Source organism: Oncorhynchus clarkii, chromosome 16 (genome assembly GCF_045791955.1).
Source record: "Oncorhynchus clarkii lewisi isolate Uvic-CL-2024 chromosome 16, UVic_Ocla_1.0, whole genome shotgun sequence".
Taxonomy (NCBI): Eukaryota; Metazoa; Chordata; class Actinopteri; order Salmoniformes; family Salmonidae; genus Oncorhynchus; species Oncorhynchus clarkii.
This window is the reverse complement of record NC_092162.1, coordinates 65,618,999-65,639,974: the sequence shown is the minus strand read 5'-3', so window position 1 is coordinate 65,639,974 and position 20,976 is coordinate 65,618,999. Positions and strand designations below refer to the sequence as shown.

Here is a 20,976-nt window from a genome sequence, read left to right as displayed (position 1 = left end):
TGAGGTTGAAGGAGTTGTCTAGAGCTCTGAGACAGGATTGTGTTGAGGCATTGATCTGGGGAAGGGTACCTAAACATGTATGCAGCATTGAAGGTCCTCAAGAACACAGTGGCCTCCATCATTCATAAATGGAAGAAGTTAGGAACCACCAAGACTCTTCCTAGAGCTGGCCGCCCGGGAAAACTGAGCAATCGGGAGAAGGGCCTTGGTAAGGAACCAAGAACCTGATGGTCAATCTGACAGAGCTCCAGAGTTCCTGTGTGGAGATGGGTGACCCTTCCAGAAGGACAACCATCTCTGCAGCACTCCATCAATCAGGCCTTTATGATAGAGTGGCCAGACAGAAGCCACTCCTCAGTAAAAGGCACATGACAGCCCACTTGGGGTTTGAGAAAAGGCACCTAAAGACTCTTGAGACCATGAGAAACAAAATTCTCTGGTCTGATGAAACCAAGATTGAACTCTTTGGCCTGAATGGCAAGTGTCACATCTGGAGGAAACCTGGCACCATCCCAACGGTGAAGCATGGTGGTGGCAGCATCATGCTGTTGGGATGTTTTTCAGTGGCAGGAAAACCTGCTCCAGAGTGCTCAGGACCTTAGACTAGGTTGAAGGTTCACCTTACAACTGGACAACGACCCTAAGCACACAGCCAAGATGATGCAGGAGTGGCTGCCGGATAACTCTCTGAATGTCCTTGAGTGGCCCAGCAAGAGCGCAGGACTTGAACCTGATCAAACATCTCTGGAGAGACCTGAAAATAGCCATGCAGCGACGCTCCCCATCCAACCTGACATAGCTTGAGAGGGCCTGCAGAGAAGAATGGGAGAAACTCCCCAAATACAGGTGTGCCAAGCTTGTAGCGTCAAACCCCAGAAAACGTGATGCAGTAATCGCTGCCAAAGGTGCTTCAACAAAGTACTGAGTAAAGGGTCTAGATACTTATGTAAATGTGACATATCAGTTTTATATTTTTAATAAATTAGCAAAACATTCTAAAAACCTGTTTTTGCTTTGTCGTAATGGGGTATTGTGTGTAGATTGATTGGGGGGGGGAACAATTTAATCAATTTTGGAATAGGGCTGTAACTTAACAAAATGTTGAAAAAGTCAAGGGGTTTTGAATACTTTCCGAAAGCACTGTATACGGGTGACCACTTAGTTAACCTAAGTGTGACCTCTGACCTTGGTCTCTTACAGCTATTTGTTCAGTGTTCTGGCTGAAGGAGATCTTGGTACCATAGCCTCAGGTTCCACTAGCCTACAATTATACTCTGCTACACAGAGCGAGAAGCAGAGAAAGGTGAGTTTGGTTAGCTTCTCGAGGTCAGTTAACTTTCTGACAAATTAATAACTTAAAGTCATGCTGTGCCGTGTGACCCTTCATTTTAATGATTGACAGACGCTATGTGTTTAACTAAGGAGCTAGTTAGGCTACTGTATGTGGTGAAGTGTGTTTTTCATGTCCCTTTACTAACATTGTCCACTTGCTGCTCCAGCTTGACCTTGGCCTTGCTCAGCATATTGACCTTATCCTCCCCGACCAGCAGGTTAGTCAGGGCCTGCTGGTAGGCCTCCTGCAGGGCCGCCTTCTCCTTGGTCAGACACAAGATGGACTCGGGCTGCCGGTGGGCCTGCTGCAGGGCCGTCTTCTCCTTGGTCAGGCTCAGCATGGACTCGCCCAGAACACCTATCTCCTCCATCCGGTTCTTCACCTGAGGACAGAAAGGGGGAACAAACAATGTGGTATAAATATGAAAGTTCGCAGTCATTGGACTCTGGAGCAGCGGAAACGCTTTCTCTGGAGTGATGAATCACGTTCACCATCTGACAGTCTGATGGACGAATCTGGGTTTCACAGATGCCAGGAGAACACTACCTGCCCGACTGTATAGTGTCAACTGTAAAGTTTGGCGGAGGAGGAATAATGGTCTGGGGCTGTTTTTCGTGGTTCGGGCTAGGCCCTTTAGTTCCAGTGAAGGGAAATCGTAACGCTACAGCATACAATGACGTTGTAGACAATTCTGTGCTTCCAACTTTATGGCAACAGTTTGGGGAAGGCCCTTTCCTGTTTCAGCATGACAATGCCCCTATGCACAAAGCGAGATCCATACAGAAATAATTTGTTGAGATCGGTGTGAAAGAACTTGACTGGCCTGCACAGAGCCCTGACCTCAACCCCATCAAACACTTTTGGGATGAATTGGAACACCGACTGTGAGCCAGGCCTAATGGCCCAACATCAGGGCCCGATCTCACTAATTATCTTGTGGCTGAATGAAGCAAGTCCCCGCAGCAATGTTCCAACACCCAGAAGAACGGAGGCTGTTATAGCAGCAAAGGGGGGGGGGGGGGCAACTCTATTAATGCCCATGATTTTGTAATGAGATGTTCAACGAGCACGTGTCCACATACCTTTGGCCATGTAGTGTATCTGATATATACAGCACATTAAATTGACTGATCAGAGGTTTACACGACAGGAATGCTGAAAAGTATATCTATAAGGGCATTGTGCCACCCCTTAGCTTGGGTACCAGTATGTTTAGCTAACATTCCAGTGCTAACACTCCAGTGCTAGCCCCCCTACACTGGCTTCCTGTTAAGGCAAGGGCTGATTTCAAGGTTTTACTGGTAACCTACAAAGCATTACATGGGCTTGCCCCTACCTATCTTTCAGTACTACACGTATGCTACGGTCACAAGACGCAGGCCTCCTAATTGTCCCTAGAGTTTCAAAGCAAACTGCTGGAGGCAGGGCTTTCTCCTATAGAGCTCCATTTTTATGGAATGGTCTGCCTACCCATGTGATAGATGCAGAGATCTCAACCTTTAAGTCTTTACTGAAGACTCATCTCTTCAGTGGGTTATATGGTTGAGTGTAGTCTGGCCCAGGAGTGTGAAGGTGAACGGAAAGGCTTTGGAGCAACGAACCGCCCTTGCTGTCTCTGCCTGGCCGTTTCCCCTCTCTCCACTGGGATTCTCTGCCTCTAACCCTATTACAGGGGCTGAGTCACTGGCTTACTGGTGCTCTTCCATGCCGTCCCTAGGAGGGGTGCGTCACTTGAGTGGGTTGAGTCGCTGATGTGGTCTTCCTGTCTGGGTAGGCGCCCCCCTTGGGTTGTGCCGTGGCGGAGATCTTTGTGGGCTATACTCGGCCTTGTCTCAGGATGGTAAGTTGGTGGTTGAAGATATCCCTCTAGTGGTGTGGGGCTGTGCTTTGGCAAAGTGGTTGGGGTTATATCTTTCCTGTTTGGCCCTGTCCTGTGGTATCATCGGATGGGGCCACAGTGTCTCCTGACCACTCCTGTCTCAGCCTCCAGTATTTATGCTGTAGTAGTTTTTGTCGGGGGGCTAGGGTCAGTCTGTTATATCTGGAGTATTTCTCCTGTCTTGTCCTGTGTGAATTTAAGTATGCTCTCTCTAATTTTCTTTCTTTCTTTTTCGACCTAGGACCATGCCTCAGGACTACCTGGCCTGATGACTCCTTGTTGTCCTCAGTCCACCTGGCCGTGCTACCTGTCCCAGACCTGCTGTTTTCAACTTTCTAGAGACAGCAGGAGCGGTAGAGATACTCAATGATTGGCTATGAAAAGCCAACTGACATGTACTCCTGAGGTGCTGACTTGCTGCACCCTCGACAACTACTGTGATTATTATTATTATTTGATCATGCTGGTCATTTATGAACATTTGAACATCTTGGCCATGTTCTGTTATAATCTCCACCCGGCACAGCCAGAAGAGGACTGGCCACCCCTCATAGCCTGGTTCCTCTCTAGGTTTCTTCCTAGGTTTTGGCCTTTCTAGGGAGTTTTTCCTAGCCACCGTGCTTCTACACCTGCATTGCTTGCTGTTTGGGGTTTTAAGCAGGGTTTCTGTAAGAAGGGCTATATAAATAAAAATGTGAAAATTTGATTCCACTCCATGTGATTGGCCAAAAATGTTTAGCATTGCAAGAAGTAGAATAGTAGTTAAAGAGACTGGTACCCAGACTGATCCCTCCCTGCTCACCTTGTTCTCTGTGGCATGTCTCTCCTTCTCCACCTTGGCCATGGGGATCTCCAGATCTGTCTTTCTTCAGCTCTGCACACACGTCCTCCAGCTTGTGGTTCTTGGCGTTCAGGCTGGCGTTCATCTCCTCATCCTCAAGTCTTTCCTTCAGCTCTATGACCTTGGCCTTGATCAGCAGGTCACAACCTGCATCCATCAGGTTGTCCTGCTCCTGGGGGTCAGGGGTCACACAGAGAGAGACTTCCTGTTTAGTACATCTTCTTAGCATCTCTTATCTTGATTTATGGCCTAATCATTTCTGGTCTATTCTGATTAGGTCTACATTTAGCTTGTCTGATCATATCATATCATGTTCACTTTATCTTATCTCATTGATCCTTATCTTGCCGGTATCCTGTTGTACGGTGTAATATCTTGATGTTATCTGTAAACACTCACTGCCTGCAGCTGTAGGGCCAGGTCATTCTTCTCCTGGATCAGGGCCACCTGTCTCTCATGCAGCCCCTTGTGCTTTGCCTCAGACTTGTCAAACACGTCCTTCAACTTGGCAAACTCCTCCTTGAGTGTGGCCAGCTCCTTCTCTGCTGTGGTGCTCCTCAGGAGAGGCCTGAGCTTGAAGAAAAGCAGGGCCAGCTCCTCTGCCGTGGTGCTCCTCAGGAGAGGCCTGAGCTTGAAGAAAAGCAGGGCCAGCTCCTCTGCCGTGGTACTCCTCAGGAGAGGCCTGAGCTTGAAGAAAAGCAGGGCCAGCTCCTCTGCCGTGGTGCTCCTCAGGAGAGGCCTGAGCTTGAAGAAAAGCAGGGCCAGCTCCTCTGCCGTGGTGCTCCTCAGGAGAGGCCTGAGCTTGAAGAAAAGCAGGGCCAGCTTCTCTGCCGTGGTGCTCCTCAGGAGAGGCCTGAGCTTGAAGAAAAGCAGGGCCAGCTCCTCTGCTGTGGTGCTCCTCAGGAGAGGCCTGAGCTTGAAGAAAAGCAGGGCCAGTTCTTCACCACTGTAAACGCCAAGAAGTTTTACTGGATTTGTCTCTATTCATGGGTGAGAAGAGGAGAATGGTTTTTGTGCACTAAGGTCTGCGTTTTAAAAGGAATGATATTTGGGACTGATGTTCATGTTTTTGCCTTAATGAACCATTTATTTTATGTAACCATACCGAACATAATATATAATAAATGGAGTGACTTGGATTTCCATACAGAATAATACTAAATGCTCTGAAATCAGGTTGGGTGTCCTCCTGGGCAGAGCTATTGGGGGACATTTTTTTGTATTTAACTAGGCAAGGTAGTTAAGAACAAATTCTTATTTACAATGATGGCCTACTGGGGAACAGTAGGTTATCTGCCTTGTTCAGGTGTAGAACGACAGATTTTTATCTTGTCAGCTCTGGGATTCGATCCAGCAACCTTTCCGTTACTGTCCCAACGCTCTAACCACTAGGCTACCTGTTGCTCCATGAGAGGCTGTCTGAGCTCCTCGCCATGCGGCAGGGCCAACTCATGAGTCTGGAGAGACGCAAGATGTTGGAGGAGAAATAAAGATCACACGTGAAGCGGTTTCACTGGGACGGCTCTGTATGAGTTTTCAGGCCCAACCCAAAACGTTTTTAGCAGTGTTTTCTATGCAAAATGTGTGTGTGTGTGTGTGTTGTTAGTGTGTGTATTTGCCCCCAAGTTTGTCGGTATGTACATGGCATGCCTGAAGTATGAGTGTGTCAGCACTTGCTTGCTTTACATTGTGTGTGTGTGTGTGTGTGTGTGTGTGTGTGTGTGTGTGTGTGTGTGTGTGTGTGGTCCTGGTTGAAATAGCCTGTTATAACCTCCGGGCGCTAACTGGCGCTTAGAAAAACAGGAGGGGTTGACACATGGCCCTTAAAGAGCAGCACCTGTCATGTTCTCCAGCCCCATATTAATAACAACCCATTTTCCCTGGCACCCTTTGTCCATGGAGCCTGGAGTTCAGAGCCTCCACATAGCTGGAATAACTGGCCAGGTAATAAGGGATTAAGTCCTCTGGTTTCACAGAGGGCTGGAGTTTCACGTAATAAAATACCCTCTACCTGACCCACAGTGTGTCTCCTGCCTTGCCAGTGATTCACTATTGATATACTTCCCCCGGCCAGCATGCTTGCTGTCTCCCAGCACCCACTATTGTAAAGCAAATGAGACAATGGCCTGCGCCCGCCAAGCCATGTTTGGTAAGCAGGGCACACACACCGATCTAATTTAGAACAAAGAGGGGTGGGAGGGATCTAGACCACGCCCACCCGTTGACTGACCAGTTCATTGGACACATGACAGGGACATGTAAGGGTGGAAAGCCATAGGACAAAGCATTCTAGCTACCTTTTATAGTCTACTGCTCTACAGCACATTTCCAAAAAGCTCTACTAATACACACATTAGAATTCGTAACATATTGTACGTTTTGTGATAGTCGTAACATATTGTACGTTTTTCAAATTCGTTACACCTAATATGAATTGTAATTCGTAACATATCATACGAAATGGGTGATGGACACAAACGAATACATACCATACGAAATGTAACATATCATACTAAATGGATTGGCCTGGATCTACGTACAGAATAATACGAAATGTATTCTGTTCTGACAAGTAAGTCTGTCCCAAACATAACGTCAACCGATGAGGAGTGGCCATATGCTTTAAGCTTCAGCCCCAACACCAGACACAACTGGAGATGAGATCTCAAAACACAAGAATCCAGCTTCAAACTCACTCAGGTGCATCAGTACCAGTCATACAGTACCCACCTTGGTGATTCATTCCAAACTTGTACTGGGTGTGGTCAATGTGTCCAGTGATCTCAGCAGCTTCTCCACAGCCTTCCTGCTGTCCACAAAGGATTCCTCAGGGATAGCCATGGGGTTCAGGACCTGCACAGGATAACACACACACCAGGGAACACGTCATTGACTCTTCACATTATTGCCATTTTGATAATAAGATGGTACACGCGTTTGTGTCTCTGTGATTTTTAAAGTTTTACATGTATACTGTATGTGTTACAGAGGTACTGTGCCCGTCGTAGTTTGAACTCTGCATAGAGGATCCGGTTGGGGAAGCCCTTCCTGCAGATACGGAATTCCCTCCAGTACTCCGTTACACCGCAACTGCTGAAGGACCTGGAATGGGTCCATGCCTCCTGGGACAAAGATGACTGAAAGAGTCAATCTTACCTCATCCTTGTCCTCAGTCAGAGGCATGAAAGAGTGGAGGTAGCACAGACTTAAAGTGATGTTCATGAGCTGAGTTACCGAAACATCACTGTAAGTCTTAACTACTTCCCTCTCAACTCAAGGCAGGTCATCGGAGCACCTCTAAATACTCACCTTCTGATCTCTACGAAACCACACAACTCCGACACCTAGAGACACTGGTAATGCCAGCCTGTCTCTACCTCACTCTTACACACCCTGTGAAGCTGTGACACGGTCTGGAAGGAGGCCCCTTTCTTCCTCTTCTCTTGTGAAGCTGTGACACGGTCTGGAAGGAGGCCCCTCTCTTCCTCTTCTCTTGTGAAGCTGTGACACGGTCTGGAAGGAGGCCCCTCTCTTCCTCTTCTCTTGTGAAGCTGTGACACGGTCAGGAAGGAGGCCCCTCTCTTCCTCTTCTTTTTGTCCCCTGTCTTTTGAATCAGCAGCTGAACAGTCAAACTGTAGATCACGATGACTTCATTTCCCTATTTAGTGTAGTTTCACTGTATGCCCATGGACTGCAGGAAACAAAGCGAGAGTAAATCACACAGAAATCAAACCACTCTTCACAGGCAAAATGCTCTGCTCTAGCCCCTTATTTGAAAGACTGAAACAACAGACACATACCTTCTCTATGAGGTTGATACAGGTTTGTAGATCCAAGCCAAAGTCCATGAAGGTCAATACCCTCCCTCTTATACTCCTCCTGCTCCAGGATGAACATGTGGTGGTTGAAATACTGTTGTCGTTTCTCGTTGTGGAAGTTGATGCACAGCTGCTCAAAGTTGTTGAACCTGAGTGGAGCATGGAGAGATAGAGAGAAGGAGGGTTGAAAAGAAGGAGAGGTTTATGAGCTGAAACAGTCAGGAAAAAGACCATATAAAATGCAGAATTTGGTCAGAGGCTATGTGTAGGCCTACCTCGAAGATCAGGAACCCTTCAATGTTCAATAGACAGACGAAAAACTGTCTTAGTAGAGGCTTTTGTTGATCCGGCTGTCTTGGCAGGGCCGTGTAGAGGCTCTTGTTGATCCAGCTGTCTTGGCAGGGCCGTGTAGAGGCTCTTGTTGATCCGGCTGTCTTGGCAGGGCCGTGTAGAGGCTCTTGTTAATCCGGCTGTCTTGGCAGGGCCGTGTAGAGGCTCTTGTTGATCCGGCTGTCTTGGCAGGGCCGTGTAGAGGCTCTTGTTGATCCGGCTGTCTTGGCAGGGCCGTGTAGAGGCTCTTGTTGATCCGGCTGTCTTGGCAGGGCCGTGTAGAGGCCCTGCCGTGTAGAGGCTCTTGTTGATCCGGCTCATCATCCAGTTGAACATGCGGTCGTAGGTGGATTTGGCTAGAGCTCCAACTGAGTAGTTCACCTACACAAAGGGAACATATAGCTGTTACAGTATATCACTGACTTTACTCAGAAAACAATATTGGTAATGTGGATAATATTAGCTTGAAGTCTACTTATTTAAAAAAAAATGTAACCTTTATTTATCTATGAAAGTCAGTTAAGAACAAATTCTTATTTACAATGACAGCCTACTGGAGAACAATGGGTTAACTGCCTCGTTCAGGGGCAGAACAATTTTTACCTTGTCAGCTCAGGGATTTGATCCAGCACATTTCAGTTACTGGCCCAACGCTCTAACCACTAGGCTACCTGCCGCCCCGATTCTATAGTTATTCTATAGTTGTTCTACAGCGAGAGAAGAAGAGAGATCACCTGCTCAACAGTCTGGCCCTTGACAACGTACTTGTTACACACTTTGACCCGAGGGTGCAGCAGACCTTTGGTGAGGGCACCTGAATTGATCCAAATCAGGTAGGAGGCCTTGTCCGCACCTGAAGACCAAAGCACATGCATAAAAAAATATATAAATATGTATAGAGTGCAGAGGAGGCTGGTGGGTGGATCTATAGGAGGACGGGCTCATTGTTATGGAATAAATGGAACGGTATCAAATGCATCAACTTGGAAACCACGTTTGACCCCTTTCCATTTATTCCATTCCAGCCATTACAATGAGCACGTCCTCCAGTAGCTCCTCCCACCAGCCACTGATTGGGTGGAGTTTCATATTGACATTGTGTTTGCAAAATAGTTTTACAAAAACACTATCATAACGGTAGGGTATTCCAGTTTAAAGAATAGGAATGCTCAGGTTGACAATCCTACTCAGGATGTTAACATTACAGAGTAAAAGATGCACTAGAGTCTGTTTAATCAGACATGACGTCTGACTGACTGCTTGCTCCTCTCTCCGAACCTTCTTGAACTTTGTGTTGCCAAAGTGCATGATGGACCCCACTATTTTATAGCAACTGTACTTCTCCCAGACGGTCCATTGCATATGGAGGAGGGGTCAGGCAGAGAGAGAGAGGTCAGAGAGTAAGGAGAGTAAACATAGTAAACACAGTGGAGGAAAGATCATTAGCAGTCATCTGTGGCCAACAGTTCCTCCTCGTCATTCACGTTCTGCACTGTTGTCACACCCTGGGAACAAAAGTGGTAGTGGAAGGGATTGGTGGACATCAATAACATGTATGGAAGATCAACAAGAAGACCGACACCCTGTCAAAAGCTTAGAAACTTGGGGAACTCTGAACAGATGAAACTCTAACCCAAAAGCATGGATTGATTCTCATGATGTATTGAGAAAACATATGGCCCAGAGTTACACAAATGTATTTATATTTTTAGGCATTTACTTACTTATTACATACGTACTATTTTTAAACGTTGTGTAAGCACTGGGAACATATTTAATCTAAATGAGGATTAAATCATTCCAACATGACATTGTTGTAGACTTACTGCACAGCATGTCAATGTAGGCGTTGTCAACGATTGTGCGCCTCTTGCCTTTGTTGAGAGAGAGAAAGAGCTTGGTTGTGAAACAAAATGTTGCCCACATAGAGGGAGAGTCTCTCTGGTTCAGAACAACCTGTTTATCCTCCTTAGAGCTCCTCTATGGCATTATGTACAGAACTGTGACTCACATAGATCATCCACGTACTGTAGTGCCTGGTGAGGTTGAAGAGCACAGAGGCTTCATTGAGGGTGGTCAGTGTGACCATGTCCTATATCATGTCTATACTTCAGAGGGTTCATCTGCTGTTTGTCATCCTCCTTCACAACCAAAGTGTTAGGGAGAGTTGGGTAAATCTGTAGTCAATTCATACAGTTAGCGGATAATCTATCACTTCATTCTAGGGACTCCTGCGCCACAGCATTTTCAACTTTTGCTAATAATATTTCACATAGATTCTATTAGATCTGCAAATATTTTTAATTAAAAAAAATATATTGTCACAAATGTGACAACAGTGCACTTCAGAACAAAGTAAAGTTATTTTGATTTAGATATGGACTGAATTACCTACACCTACTCATTCATTCAAGGGTTTTTCTTTATTTTTTACTATTTTCTACATTGTAGAATAATAGTAAAGACATCAAAACTATGAAATAACACATATGGAATCATGTAGTAACCAAAAAAGTGTTAAACAAATCTAAATATATTTGAGATTCTTCAAAGCAGCCAGATTTTGCCTTGATGGCAGCTTTGCACACTCTTGGCATTATCTCAACCAGCTTCACCTGGAATGCTTTTTCCAATAGTCTTGAAGGAGGTCCCACATATGCTGAGCACTTGTTGGCTGCTTTTCCTTCACTCTGTGGTCCAACTCAACCCAAACTATCTACATTGGGTTGAGGTTGGGTGATTGTGGAGGCCTGGTCATCTGATGCAGCCCTCCATCACTCTCCTTCTTGGTGAAATAGCCCTTACACAGCCTGGAGGTGTGTTGGATCATTGTCCTGTTGAAAAACAAATGATAATCCCACTAAGCACATACCAGATGGGATGGCATATTGCTGTAGCATGCTGTGGTAGCCATGCTGGTTAAGTGTGCCTTGAATTCAAAATATATCACTGACAGTGTCACCAACAAAGCACCATTACAACTCCACCTCCATGCTTCATGGTGGGAACTACACATCCTTTCACCTACTCTTCATCTCACATAGACATGGCGGTTAGAACCAAAAATCTCAAATTTGGAGTCATCAGACCAAAGGCCAGATTTCCACCAGTCTATTGTCCATTGCTTGTGTTTCTTGGCCCAAGCAAGTCTCTTCTTCTTATTGCAGCAATTCGCCCATGAAGGCCTGATTCACGCAGACTCCTCTAAACAGTTGATGTTGAGATGTGTCTGTTACTTGAACTCTGTGAAGCTTTTATTTGGGCTGCAATTTCTGAGGCTGGTAACTCTAATGAACCTATCCTCTGCAGCAGAGGTAACTCTGGGTCTTCCTTTCCTGTGGCGGTCCTCATGAGAGCCAGTTTCATCATAGCGCTTGATGGTTTTTACTCTAAAAATTCTTGAAATGTTCCAGATTGACTGACTTTCATGTCTCAAAGTAATGATGGACTGATGTTTCTCTTTGCTTATTTGAGCTGTTCTTGCCATAATATGGACTTGGTCTTTTACCAAATAGGGTTATTTTCTGTATACCACCCCTACCTTGTCACAACATAACAGATTGGCTCAAACACATTAAGAAGGGAAGACATTCCACAAATTAACTTTTAACAAGGCACACCTGTTAATTGAAATGCATTCCAGGTGACTGCCTCCTGAAGCTGGTTGAGAGAATGCGAAGAGTGTGCAAATCTGTCATCAAGAAAAAGGGTGGCTACTTTGAGGAATCTCAAATATAAAATATATTTGGATTTGTTTAACACTTTTTTGGTAACTACATGATTCCATATGTGTTATTTCATAGTGTTGTCTTCACTATTATTCTGCAATGTAGAAAATAGTAAAAATAAAGAAATTAACATCATTATGTTGTATTCAACTGCAACGAATAGCCTACCAACCCTTACATCTTTGGTCACCATCCAGTTGTTTAACCTTCACCTCAATGTAAGCCTCTTTCTCACCCGGGATCAGCACTTGTATTGTACCTGAGTGAATGGGCATTTAGAAGACAACAACTGAGTGGCAAAAAAACATTGCAAAATTGTCAATATTCTCATTGTCAGCTTCCATACAATCCATAGAAAGTGTTGTATGGAATTTGAAAAATAAAATTGTTGCATTTCTGGTCTTGAATCTGACAGTGCCATCAAATGCATACTTGTCCTTGGTGAGGCTGGTGAGACAGAACGAAGTTGCCTCCCGAACTTAATTTAATTCAAATTGAACATGCTGACAACTCCGGATGAAGAACAAGCACCAGCGCACCTACAATGGATAAGCGCAGTAACGGAAACACATTGTTGAAGACATGCTCAAAACTACCGGAGGTCCATTTGAACTGTAAAATGTGACTACGCCTATTCTTATATAATTATGGTTAGCTGATGTCATAAATTCATGTTCGATTATTTACATTATTAATCACTCACTAATATTTGTAAACATGGTACATGTGGTGTGCTGATTCAACAAGTTACTCCAACGCATGCAATGTGTAAAGAGTTGCGTTAATTTGTTATAATGGCGTAATTACGCATCAATTGTAGAGTAAATGGAACGCGCATGCATCCGGTGTACTAACCTTTGAGCGCACTGTAAAAGTTTGACCGGTGTGCGACAGTGTCCCTTTTATTGTCCTCCTCAAGGTCAGGGTTAGGGGAGCTACGTCAGACAGCCCCATGTGTTCCCTTCCTCAACAGCCTATTGGCTCGGACCTTGTGCATGGAGCGTCACAAAAGGCAATCTGAATATTTTTCTTTCCCCAAACAAATATATATATATAAAAAAATTTAAACAGCATTGTTTTACAGAATATTACATCTGACTTTTTTTTCTGTTTTAAATGTCATTGTGTGCACAGGCCAGAGTACAGCTTCCCCAAACAGACCAGAATACATCTCCTGTTCCCAATATCCCACATTCCGGGAGGAGAGACGCTCAGTCTGCAGTTAAAGTGGTAGGGTGCTGCTGCTGTGAAGTCAAAACAAAAACTACTGTAGAAATAAAATGGAGGTCAACCATTAAATACATGTTGATTGATTATTCCATCATAATAGATGATAAAGTCAAATTAACCCTCCGTTCCCACCAATTGTAAGATTTGATTCCCATGGTGATGGTTTTCTAATAAGTTACCTATCACATACTACCATTATCAACATTCTTTCTGTTGTGTATCATTTTTGACTTTTATTTTGTCTGAGTCATTTTTTAACTACAGGGTGAATGTCTAGTAATACTAAACTGGTCAAGAATTCCAGGAAGTGGATTTTGTATTTCTGCTCTTAGATTACAGTTGTCAAGATGCAGCACATACTGTACCTAATTTGCTTAACTACAGTGCTGATACAGGGAACAGGCCATGGGGGGACCTAGTACATTCACTTTCACACAGCAGCAACATGAAACATCTCCAATACTTCTAATGAATCGTTTCCTTGTGCCAATGAAAATGCAACCTACAGTAAGTGTATCTGGTCTGTTTTTGATTTATGATCAGAAGATTTATGAAGAGAACCCCTATTGGCTATTATCCTCTGGCTTTGCCCTGATGTTGATGCAATTTCTGAGTTTAAGTTTGACTTGTTTGCTGATGTTTTACAGCAAGCGAGCCTCTTCCAACCTCAACAGACTCCTATCAGTCATCAGCTACAGCAATGCATAGACCCAGATATGCAGAGAAGGCAGACTCTGGCTAAAGCCGTCTTCCATTCTTGGTCCTAATCTCCCACTGTGCTGCTACTACCCCCACAACATCCCCAGCCCACAGAGGCAGCAATAACGTGAGCTAATCAGTCTTTTCCCGACTCGGCTGGTAGAGATACCAATGCCTTTAGTCTCAAGGCTCCAGGGGCCAGCCTATCCTACGATTAGGCAGTGCCAACCCAGCCTCTTTCCCTCTCTGATATGGGCACCCACAGCTGTCCTTCTATTTTGGAGCATGCTGTGACAGCGGCACCAGCATGCTGTGACAACTCCACCCCACCCCCACCGACGCCCAGTCCAGAACAATAGACACGCTCAAATAAACATTACAAACTTAGAAACCACTCAGACTACAGAATACCAGAGCTATCCCTCAGTCAATCCTTTTGCTGCCACACAGTATGTCCAGGCAGGACCAATCGGCAAGGCCTGGGGTCAACACCAGCTACAACAAACAGAAGGAAATGTACCTCTTGAAACATGGATAAAACAATGGTTACATTTTATTAGTGTGTATTTCTCTAAACTATCCACTTGGTCCTTGCTTCATATACAATATAAATGGAAAGCTGAAACAAGTGTCTGAATTTAAAATAAAATGTTTTTATCACAGGTAAAAATCAAATCAACATGTATTTGTCACATGTTTTGTAAACAGTTGTAGACTAACAGTGAAATGTTTACTTGGGGGCCCTTCTTAACAATGCAGAGAGAAAGAAAATAGAGAAAACATAGAAAAGTAAAACACGTAATAATAAATACACAATAACTTGGCTTTATACACATGGTACCAGTACTGAGTTGATATGCAGGGGTACCAGTACTGAGTTGATGTGCAGGGGTACCAGGTCATTGAGGTAGATATGTACATATAACTAGGAATCAAGTGACAGATAATAAACAGTGGCAACAACAGCAACAGAAAAGGTCAATGCAGATTGTCCGGGTAGCTATTTGGTTAATTATTTAACTACCTATTTATCAGTCTCATGGCTTGGGCCTAGAAGCTGTTCAGGTTCCTGTTGGTTCCAGACTTGGTGCATCAGTGTTACTTGCCGTGCAGTAGCAGAGAGAACTACCTTTGACTTGGGTGGCTAGAGTCTTTGACAATTTTTAGGGTCTTTCTCTGACACCGCCTGGTATAGAGGTCCTGGATAGCAGGGAACTCAGCTCCAGTGATGTACTGGGCTGTTCGCACTACCCTCTGAGGTCGGATGCCAAGCAGTTGCCATACCAAGCGGTAATGCAGACAGTCAAGATTGTGACGGCCCTGAATTATTTTGAGCCGTCTCAGTGCTTCTCCTTCCAATAGGGTGCTTTCCCTTTAATTCCCAATTAAATAGCCAGCATCAGCTGCGCAAAAGTGGCGTTTTGTGATGGAGACGTGACTGAGGATGTGTTCCCGAAGCTTCTCTATTCCGGTTGTTTTGTTGCTGTTAAACGTGTGTTTTGTAGCCTGAGAGTTTACCCAGGATCGGATCCACTCTTTGCGTCCGTGGACTACTCCTCTCTATTCTTCGTGGCCTTTCTCCGCTGGAGATCTGTTGGCGGATTGGATTGTCTGACTGACCGACTGACTACCACCTTTTTTGTATACGGTATTTCATTTGTTTTGATATGATGTATACGGTGATGATTTATGTAGTTAGATGTAGTTGAGGAATTAGTAAGAGCAGATACGCTTTAAAGTTCTGTGGTAAAATGGTTATATTGATTGTATAATTTAATACTGGGTTTACGCTACACGGAATGAACGGACCAACATTGCGTGACCAAAGTCACTTGAGTTCACTGAACTCCTTTACCGGGCGGGACTCTTTTTAGGCCCGAGGTACAGGACATTTCTGGAGGAACCAGAACTCATTGTATTATATTATTATGTGTGTGTAATCCATTGATGTTGCTAATACAACCCACGCAAAAGAATAGTTGTTTTTGAAGTTCTTTCAATGTTTTAAGGGTTTATGAAAAGTTGATTTCCCTTCTGACGTTTACATAAGTCCTTTGTATGGTGTAGACTTGACGGACCAGATGGGACTCATTCCCTCCCAAACTAAAAGGAGAAACCAAGGTTTTCTCTGGTAGGCACAACCTACCTGGCACCCCTATAAAAAAATAACCTCAAGTCAAAACCGTTACATAAAAAATGGCACCCCAGATGGGACAGCACAACATTGAGAACTAACCAAAGCAAATCTTTTGTGTGGAATTAAAACAATGGATTCACCCCAAGATAATGTGCTCATCCATGTCATACCTGTCAATGGGAATATACAGGGCCATTCTGACCATCAAGCTGACAATACAAATCATAATGTGAATGGAGACAATGGAGTTGATTTGGGCCAGAGCCCTGGGAATCTGAATGCTCGGTCTGAACCACAGGCCACAGGAGGTCTAACCAGTTACTCACTTATTGACATGGATCTGTGTGGAAGTACTGAGCTAGCCCTCCCTCTGACACCCAACCTTCTTCCATTGTCTGGTTTATCTCCAGAGGTGGGAGTCTTACAACTTCAAGGTGACATCCTTGATATTCGTCGGACTCAACAACATCTCCAAACTCTTATCCACGATAAATTTAAATGTCTGAGGGAAGAGCAACAACAGAGTGCCATGGAATTCAGAAACTCACTGAGCACTCTAACCCACACACTGACAGAGCTCAGTGAGAGTGGAAGACGGGAAATTACTGGTGCCATGGACAGGCAGTTTGACTACCAACGAAACCAACTCACTGCCACTCTCCAATGGCGCCTGCAACATCATCACACTGAGGTCCTCAAGGACGTTAATTCTGTTTTTTCTCCCATGGTTAACACTGTAGACCACTTGCAGACAGAACTCTCTAATTGTGTTAAAATGTTGGATGACGTGTCTGTGGACATGGCCTCCATTAGGCACAACTCCTTACACAGAGTTTCTCTGGTGTCCACTTCAGTTCAGACCACTGAGGGCCAAGCTGGCACCTCTGAACAGCCAAGACAAGGCCATGCTACAGCCACCCCTTGCAGGATGCAATCCACCATGCATCCTGGTGTTAATTTTCATTGTCCGATAACGCCCTCCCCCTCTACTTCCTCAATCCCTCCTAGCTCGTTTGTTCATGGTGAATTGAGTAGATGTCATGTGGGGGCGATGCCCATTAAATTGCAATTTCCCACCTTTGGGAAAAAAGATGACAGTCCTGATCCGCTAATGTACCTAGAAAGATGTCGTGACTTTCTTGCCCTCAATCCCCTGGCTGACGAAGAACTCCTTGCCACATTGAGGAATGTGTTGCATGGGACAGCTCGAGACTGGTGGGATGTGGCACGTCTCACCACTACCTCCTGGGCTGACTTTGAGGCCAAGTTTTCCTCTGCATTTCTGTCTGAGGACTACACAGATGAGTTGGCAGACAGAGTCAGGAATCGAGTACAAAGAGAGAAAGAGAGTATCCGTGACTTTGCATACGGTTACCACTCCCTGTGCAGAAGGTGGAAACCTGGCATTGAGGAGGAAGAGGTCATTAAATTGATTTTGAAGAACATCAACCCACTACTAGCCAGTCAACTCCGAGAACGAGTCACCACTGTCGATGGACTGGTTCGCTTGGGACAGCAGTTTGAGAAGGACAGAGAATGCCAACAGCAATATGACCAAAGAAAGAAACAGACACCCAAACCGTTACCCAAGACAGACCATCAACAACAGCCAGAGTCTCAAGCCATGACCCCTCTCATGTTCTGTTGGAGATGTAGCCAAAAGGGACATTCTTCAGCTACATGTCCAAGACCGTATCACGAAAACCCTTCCAGAAACCACAAATCACAACAGGCCAACACACCTAACTCTCTTCGCAGGAATGACCATCCTTCTCTGGGTGCTTTAACCAGAGCTGAAATCCCAAGAGTCACTGCCTGCGCCCCCCCATCGACATCCCCTTCCTTTCAGTTCATACCGCACCAACTGGTGTTACCCCTGTCCATAGGCCCATGGACAGGAAGAGCCATCCTGGACACCGGGTCATCCTACACACTGCTCAATGAGAAACTGTGGAAGGAGGTTAAAGGTCCGCAATACAACTTGAAGCCGTGGACAGAAGGTCCACTCTATCTGGCTGATGGTGAGGCTAAACGACCACTTGGATGGAGTGAGGTAGAGTTCCGCCTGTGTAACCGCTCCTATATGATTCCTTCGGTTATCCTACAAACCAAGACCCTTGCTTTTCCTGTCGTGTTGGGAATTGATTTCATGTACTTCAGTGGTGTCCAGATTGATATCGCACACAATTGCTACTGGTTTCCATACAATCCGAGCAAGAAGCATTTCTTCCAATCAGAAGCTACGAAGTTACATGATTGGGGTTCAAATGTGGCAGTCTTCTCTGCCGTTGCTCCGTTACCACTAACCCTTGATAATCCTTCTGACGATCTCCTTTTACAGGCTGTAAGAAGAGCTCAGCTGGAACATCCAGAGGAGTTAAGGCTGTTGGAACAGCTGCAGAATAATGCTGATGTATGTACTTCAAGGCTAGGACGCACCGGGCTCCTGAAGCACAAAATATTTCTTACACAGGAAATGCCGATCAAGCAAAAGCCATATCGTTTGTCCCCAGCGAAGCTAATCATCCAAAAGGGACTCATTAATGATATGTTAACACAAGATATAATAGAACGTTCCTCCTCTCCTTGGGCTGCTCCTGTTGTCCTCATCCCAAAAAAGACTGGTGGTCTTAGATTTTGTGTGGACTATAGGAAGACCAACAATGTTTCCCAGACTGATGCCTATCCTTTTCCTACCATCCACGAGATCCTGGAGTCATTGTCTGGCGCTGTTGTGTTCACTACCCTTGACCTCAATAGTGGTTATTGGCAAGTTGAGATGGACCAGGAAAGCAAGGACAAGACTGCTTTTGTCTGTGCTGAGGGCTTGTTTTCCTTTAAGGTGATGCCTTTTGGATTAAAGAATGCACCTGCCACTTTCCAAAGACTGATGGAGATTGCGTTAGGTGAGCTCAAAGGGAAGATCTGTTTCGTCTACCTGGACGATATAATTATCTACTCCCAGAACAGAGAACAACACTTTCAAGATCTTCAAGCAGTGTTGGACAAGCTAAGAGAAGCTGGTCTGACCGTGAATATGAAGAAGAGCAACTTCTGCCAAACTTCCCTGAAGTTCCTTGGCCATATTGTGTCTTTCGACGGCATTCATGTGGATCCTGAAAAGACCAAGGCGGTACAAGATTTTCCTGTGCCAACCACACTCAAGGCCCTTCAACGGTTCCTTGGGATGGCTGGATGGTACCATCGGTTTGTGTCGAACTTCTCCCAGGTGGCAGAACCCCTCAACGCGTTGAAGCGAAAAGGAGTGAAATTCCTATGGACGGCAGAGTGCCAGACATCCTTTGAAACCCTGAAACGACACCTCGTCACACCTCCCATTTTAGGTCATCCCAACTTTGATTCCCCTTTTGTTGTTTACACTGATGCAAGTGATGTTGGACTTGGTGCTGTCCTAGTCCAACAGACTGGACTTGGCACTGAAGAAGTGCTAGCGTTCGCCAGTCGGACATTGAATGGAGCAGAACGGAACTACTCCACAACCGAGCAAGAGTGCCTTGCAGTTGTCTGGGCTTTGGAAAAGTGGAGGTACTACCTGGAGGGAAGACACTTCACTGTGGTCACTGACCATTCCTCCCTTGTGTGGGTGTTCAAGACCAACAAACCAAGCACCAGACTCATAAGATGGGCTCTACGGTTGCAAGAGTTCACCTTTGCAGTAGAATACCGGAAAGGAAAATACAACACTGTTCCAGATGCCTTATCCAGAGCTCCTGCTTGTGGCAACGGTGGCCCGCATCTTACATGTGCTACTGTCCTGTCAAGCAGTCGAGACTCGCCCAAAGCAGACTTTCCCATCTCTGATGAGACCATATGGAAAGCCCAACAGGATGATCCAGAAGTACAGGCTTTGTACCAGACTATCCTGGAAGATGGAGAAAAGATGGTCAATCCTACCACAAAGCTGACCATCCTGGAAGACAAAGTCTACCGTGTTGTACAACTACCACACAGAACCCTCTACCAATTGTACATACCTGAAACTCTACGCCTACAACTGCTTCAACATTTCCATGAAGACCCATTAGCTGGTCATTTGGGCAGGTTCAAAACCTACAAGCGGTTGCAAGCGTTACTGTACTGGCCACATCTGAGCATGGATGTGAAGTCACACATCCGAAACTGTCAGGTTTGTCAAATGTACAAACCAGAAGGTAGAAAGCTTGCTGGCAAGTTGCAGCAAACGGTGGTTACCCGACCTTGGGAAATGCTAGGAGTGGATTTGATGGGTCCATTTCCTAGAAGCTCCAATCAGAATGTGTACATGCTTGTGTTTGTTGATTATTATTCAAAGTGGGTGGAACTCTTTTCCCTGCGTCAGGCCACAGCAAGGACCGTCTCTAACATCCTTACGAAAGAGATCCTGACTCGCTGGGGAGTGCCTGATTACATCCTGTCTGATCGAGGTTCCCAATTTGTCTCTGATCTCTTTGAGGAGACCTGCCAAAGATGGAACCTGAGACAGAAGTTGACCACGGCCTATCACCCACAGACCAATCTCACTGAGAGAGTAAATCGAACCTTGAAGACAATGATTGCTTCCTATGTAGGAACCCAGCACAAACACTGGGACAAGCACCTTCACGAGTTTCGATTTGCCCTGAATTCTGCTGTGCAAGAGTCCACTGGAGTCACACCTGCAGAGCTGAACCTAAGTCGTCCCCTCCGAGGACCCTTGGATATGGTGCTACAGCCCCAGCAGATTACTCCAGACGCTGCTTGCTATGACCAGGTAGTCCATCTCCATGACTTGAGAGCTCTTGTCTCAAAGAACATGACCCAGGCTCGACTCAAGCAGAAGAGAAATTATGATAAGAACAGACGAGACATGCAGTTTCAGCTTCGTGATCGGGTGTGGCTTCGCTCTCATCCTTACTCGAAAGCTGAACAATTCTTCTCTGCCAAGCTCGCTCCTAAATGGCAAGGACCATATAGGATTGTGGAGCAGATGGGCCCTTTGAA

The 20,976-nt window shown here is 45.4% G+C and overlaps 1 protein-coding gene across 1 annotated transcript; it reads right to left on the bottom strand.

Moving 5' to 3' along the window:
- Positions 1-1,318: 1,318 nt before the first annotated feature.
- LOC139367373 (myosin-7-like) lies at positions 1,319-7,902 on the bottom strand. Its single transcript, XM_071105569.1, has 9 exons — positions 7,855-7,902; positions 7,431-7,673; positions 7,020-7,175; positions 6,804-6,906; positions 6,222-6,225; positions 5,451-5,510; positions 4,453-4,999; positions 4,015-4,225; positions 1,319-1,715 (listed from the first exon to the last, which is right to left on the bottom strand). The coding sequence occupies exons 1-9, from the start codon at positions 7,900-7,902 to the stop codon at positions 1,552-1,554; spliced, it is 1,536 nt and encodes a 511-aa protein (XP_070961670.1). The 3' UTR covers positions 1,319-1,551.
- Positions 7,903-20,976: the final 13,074 nt, after the last annotated feature.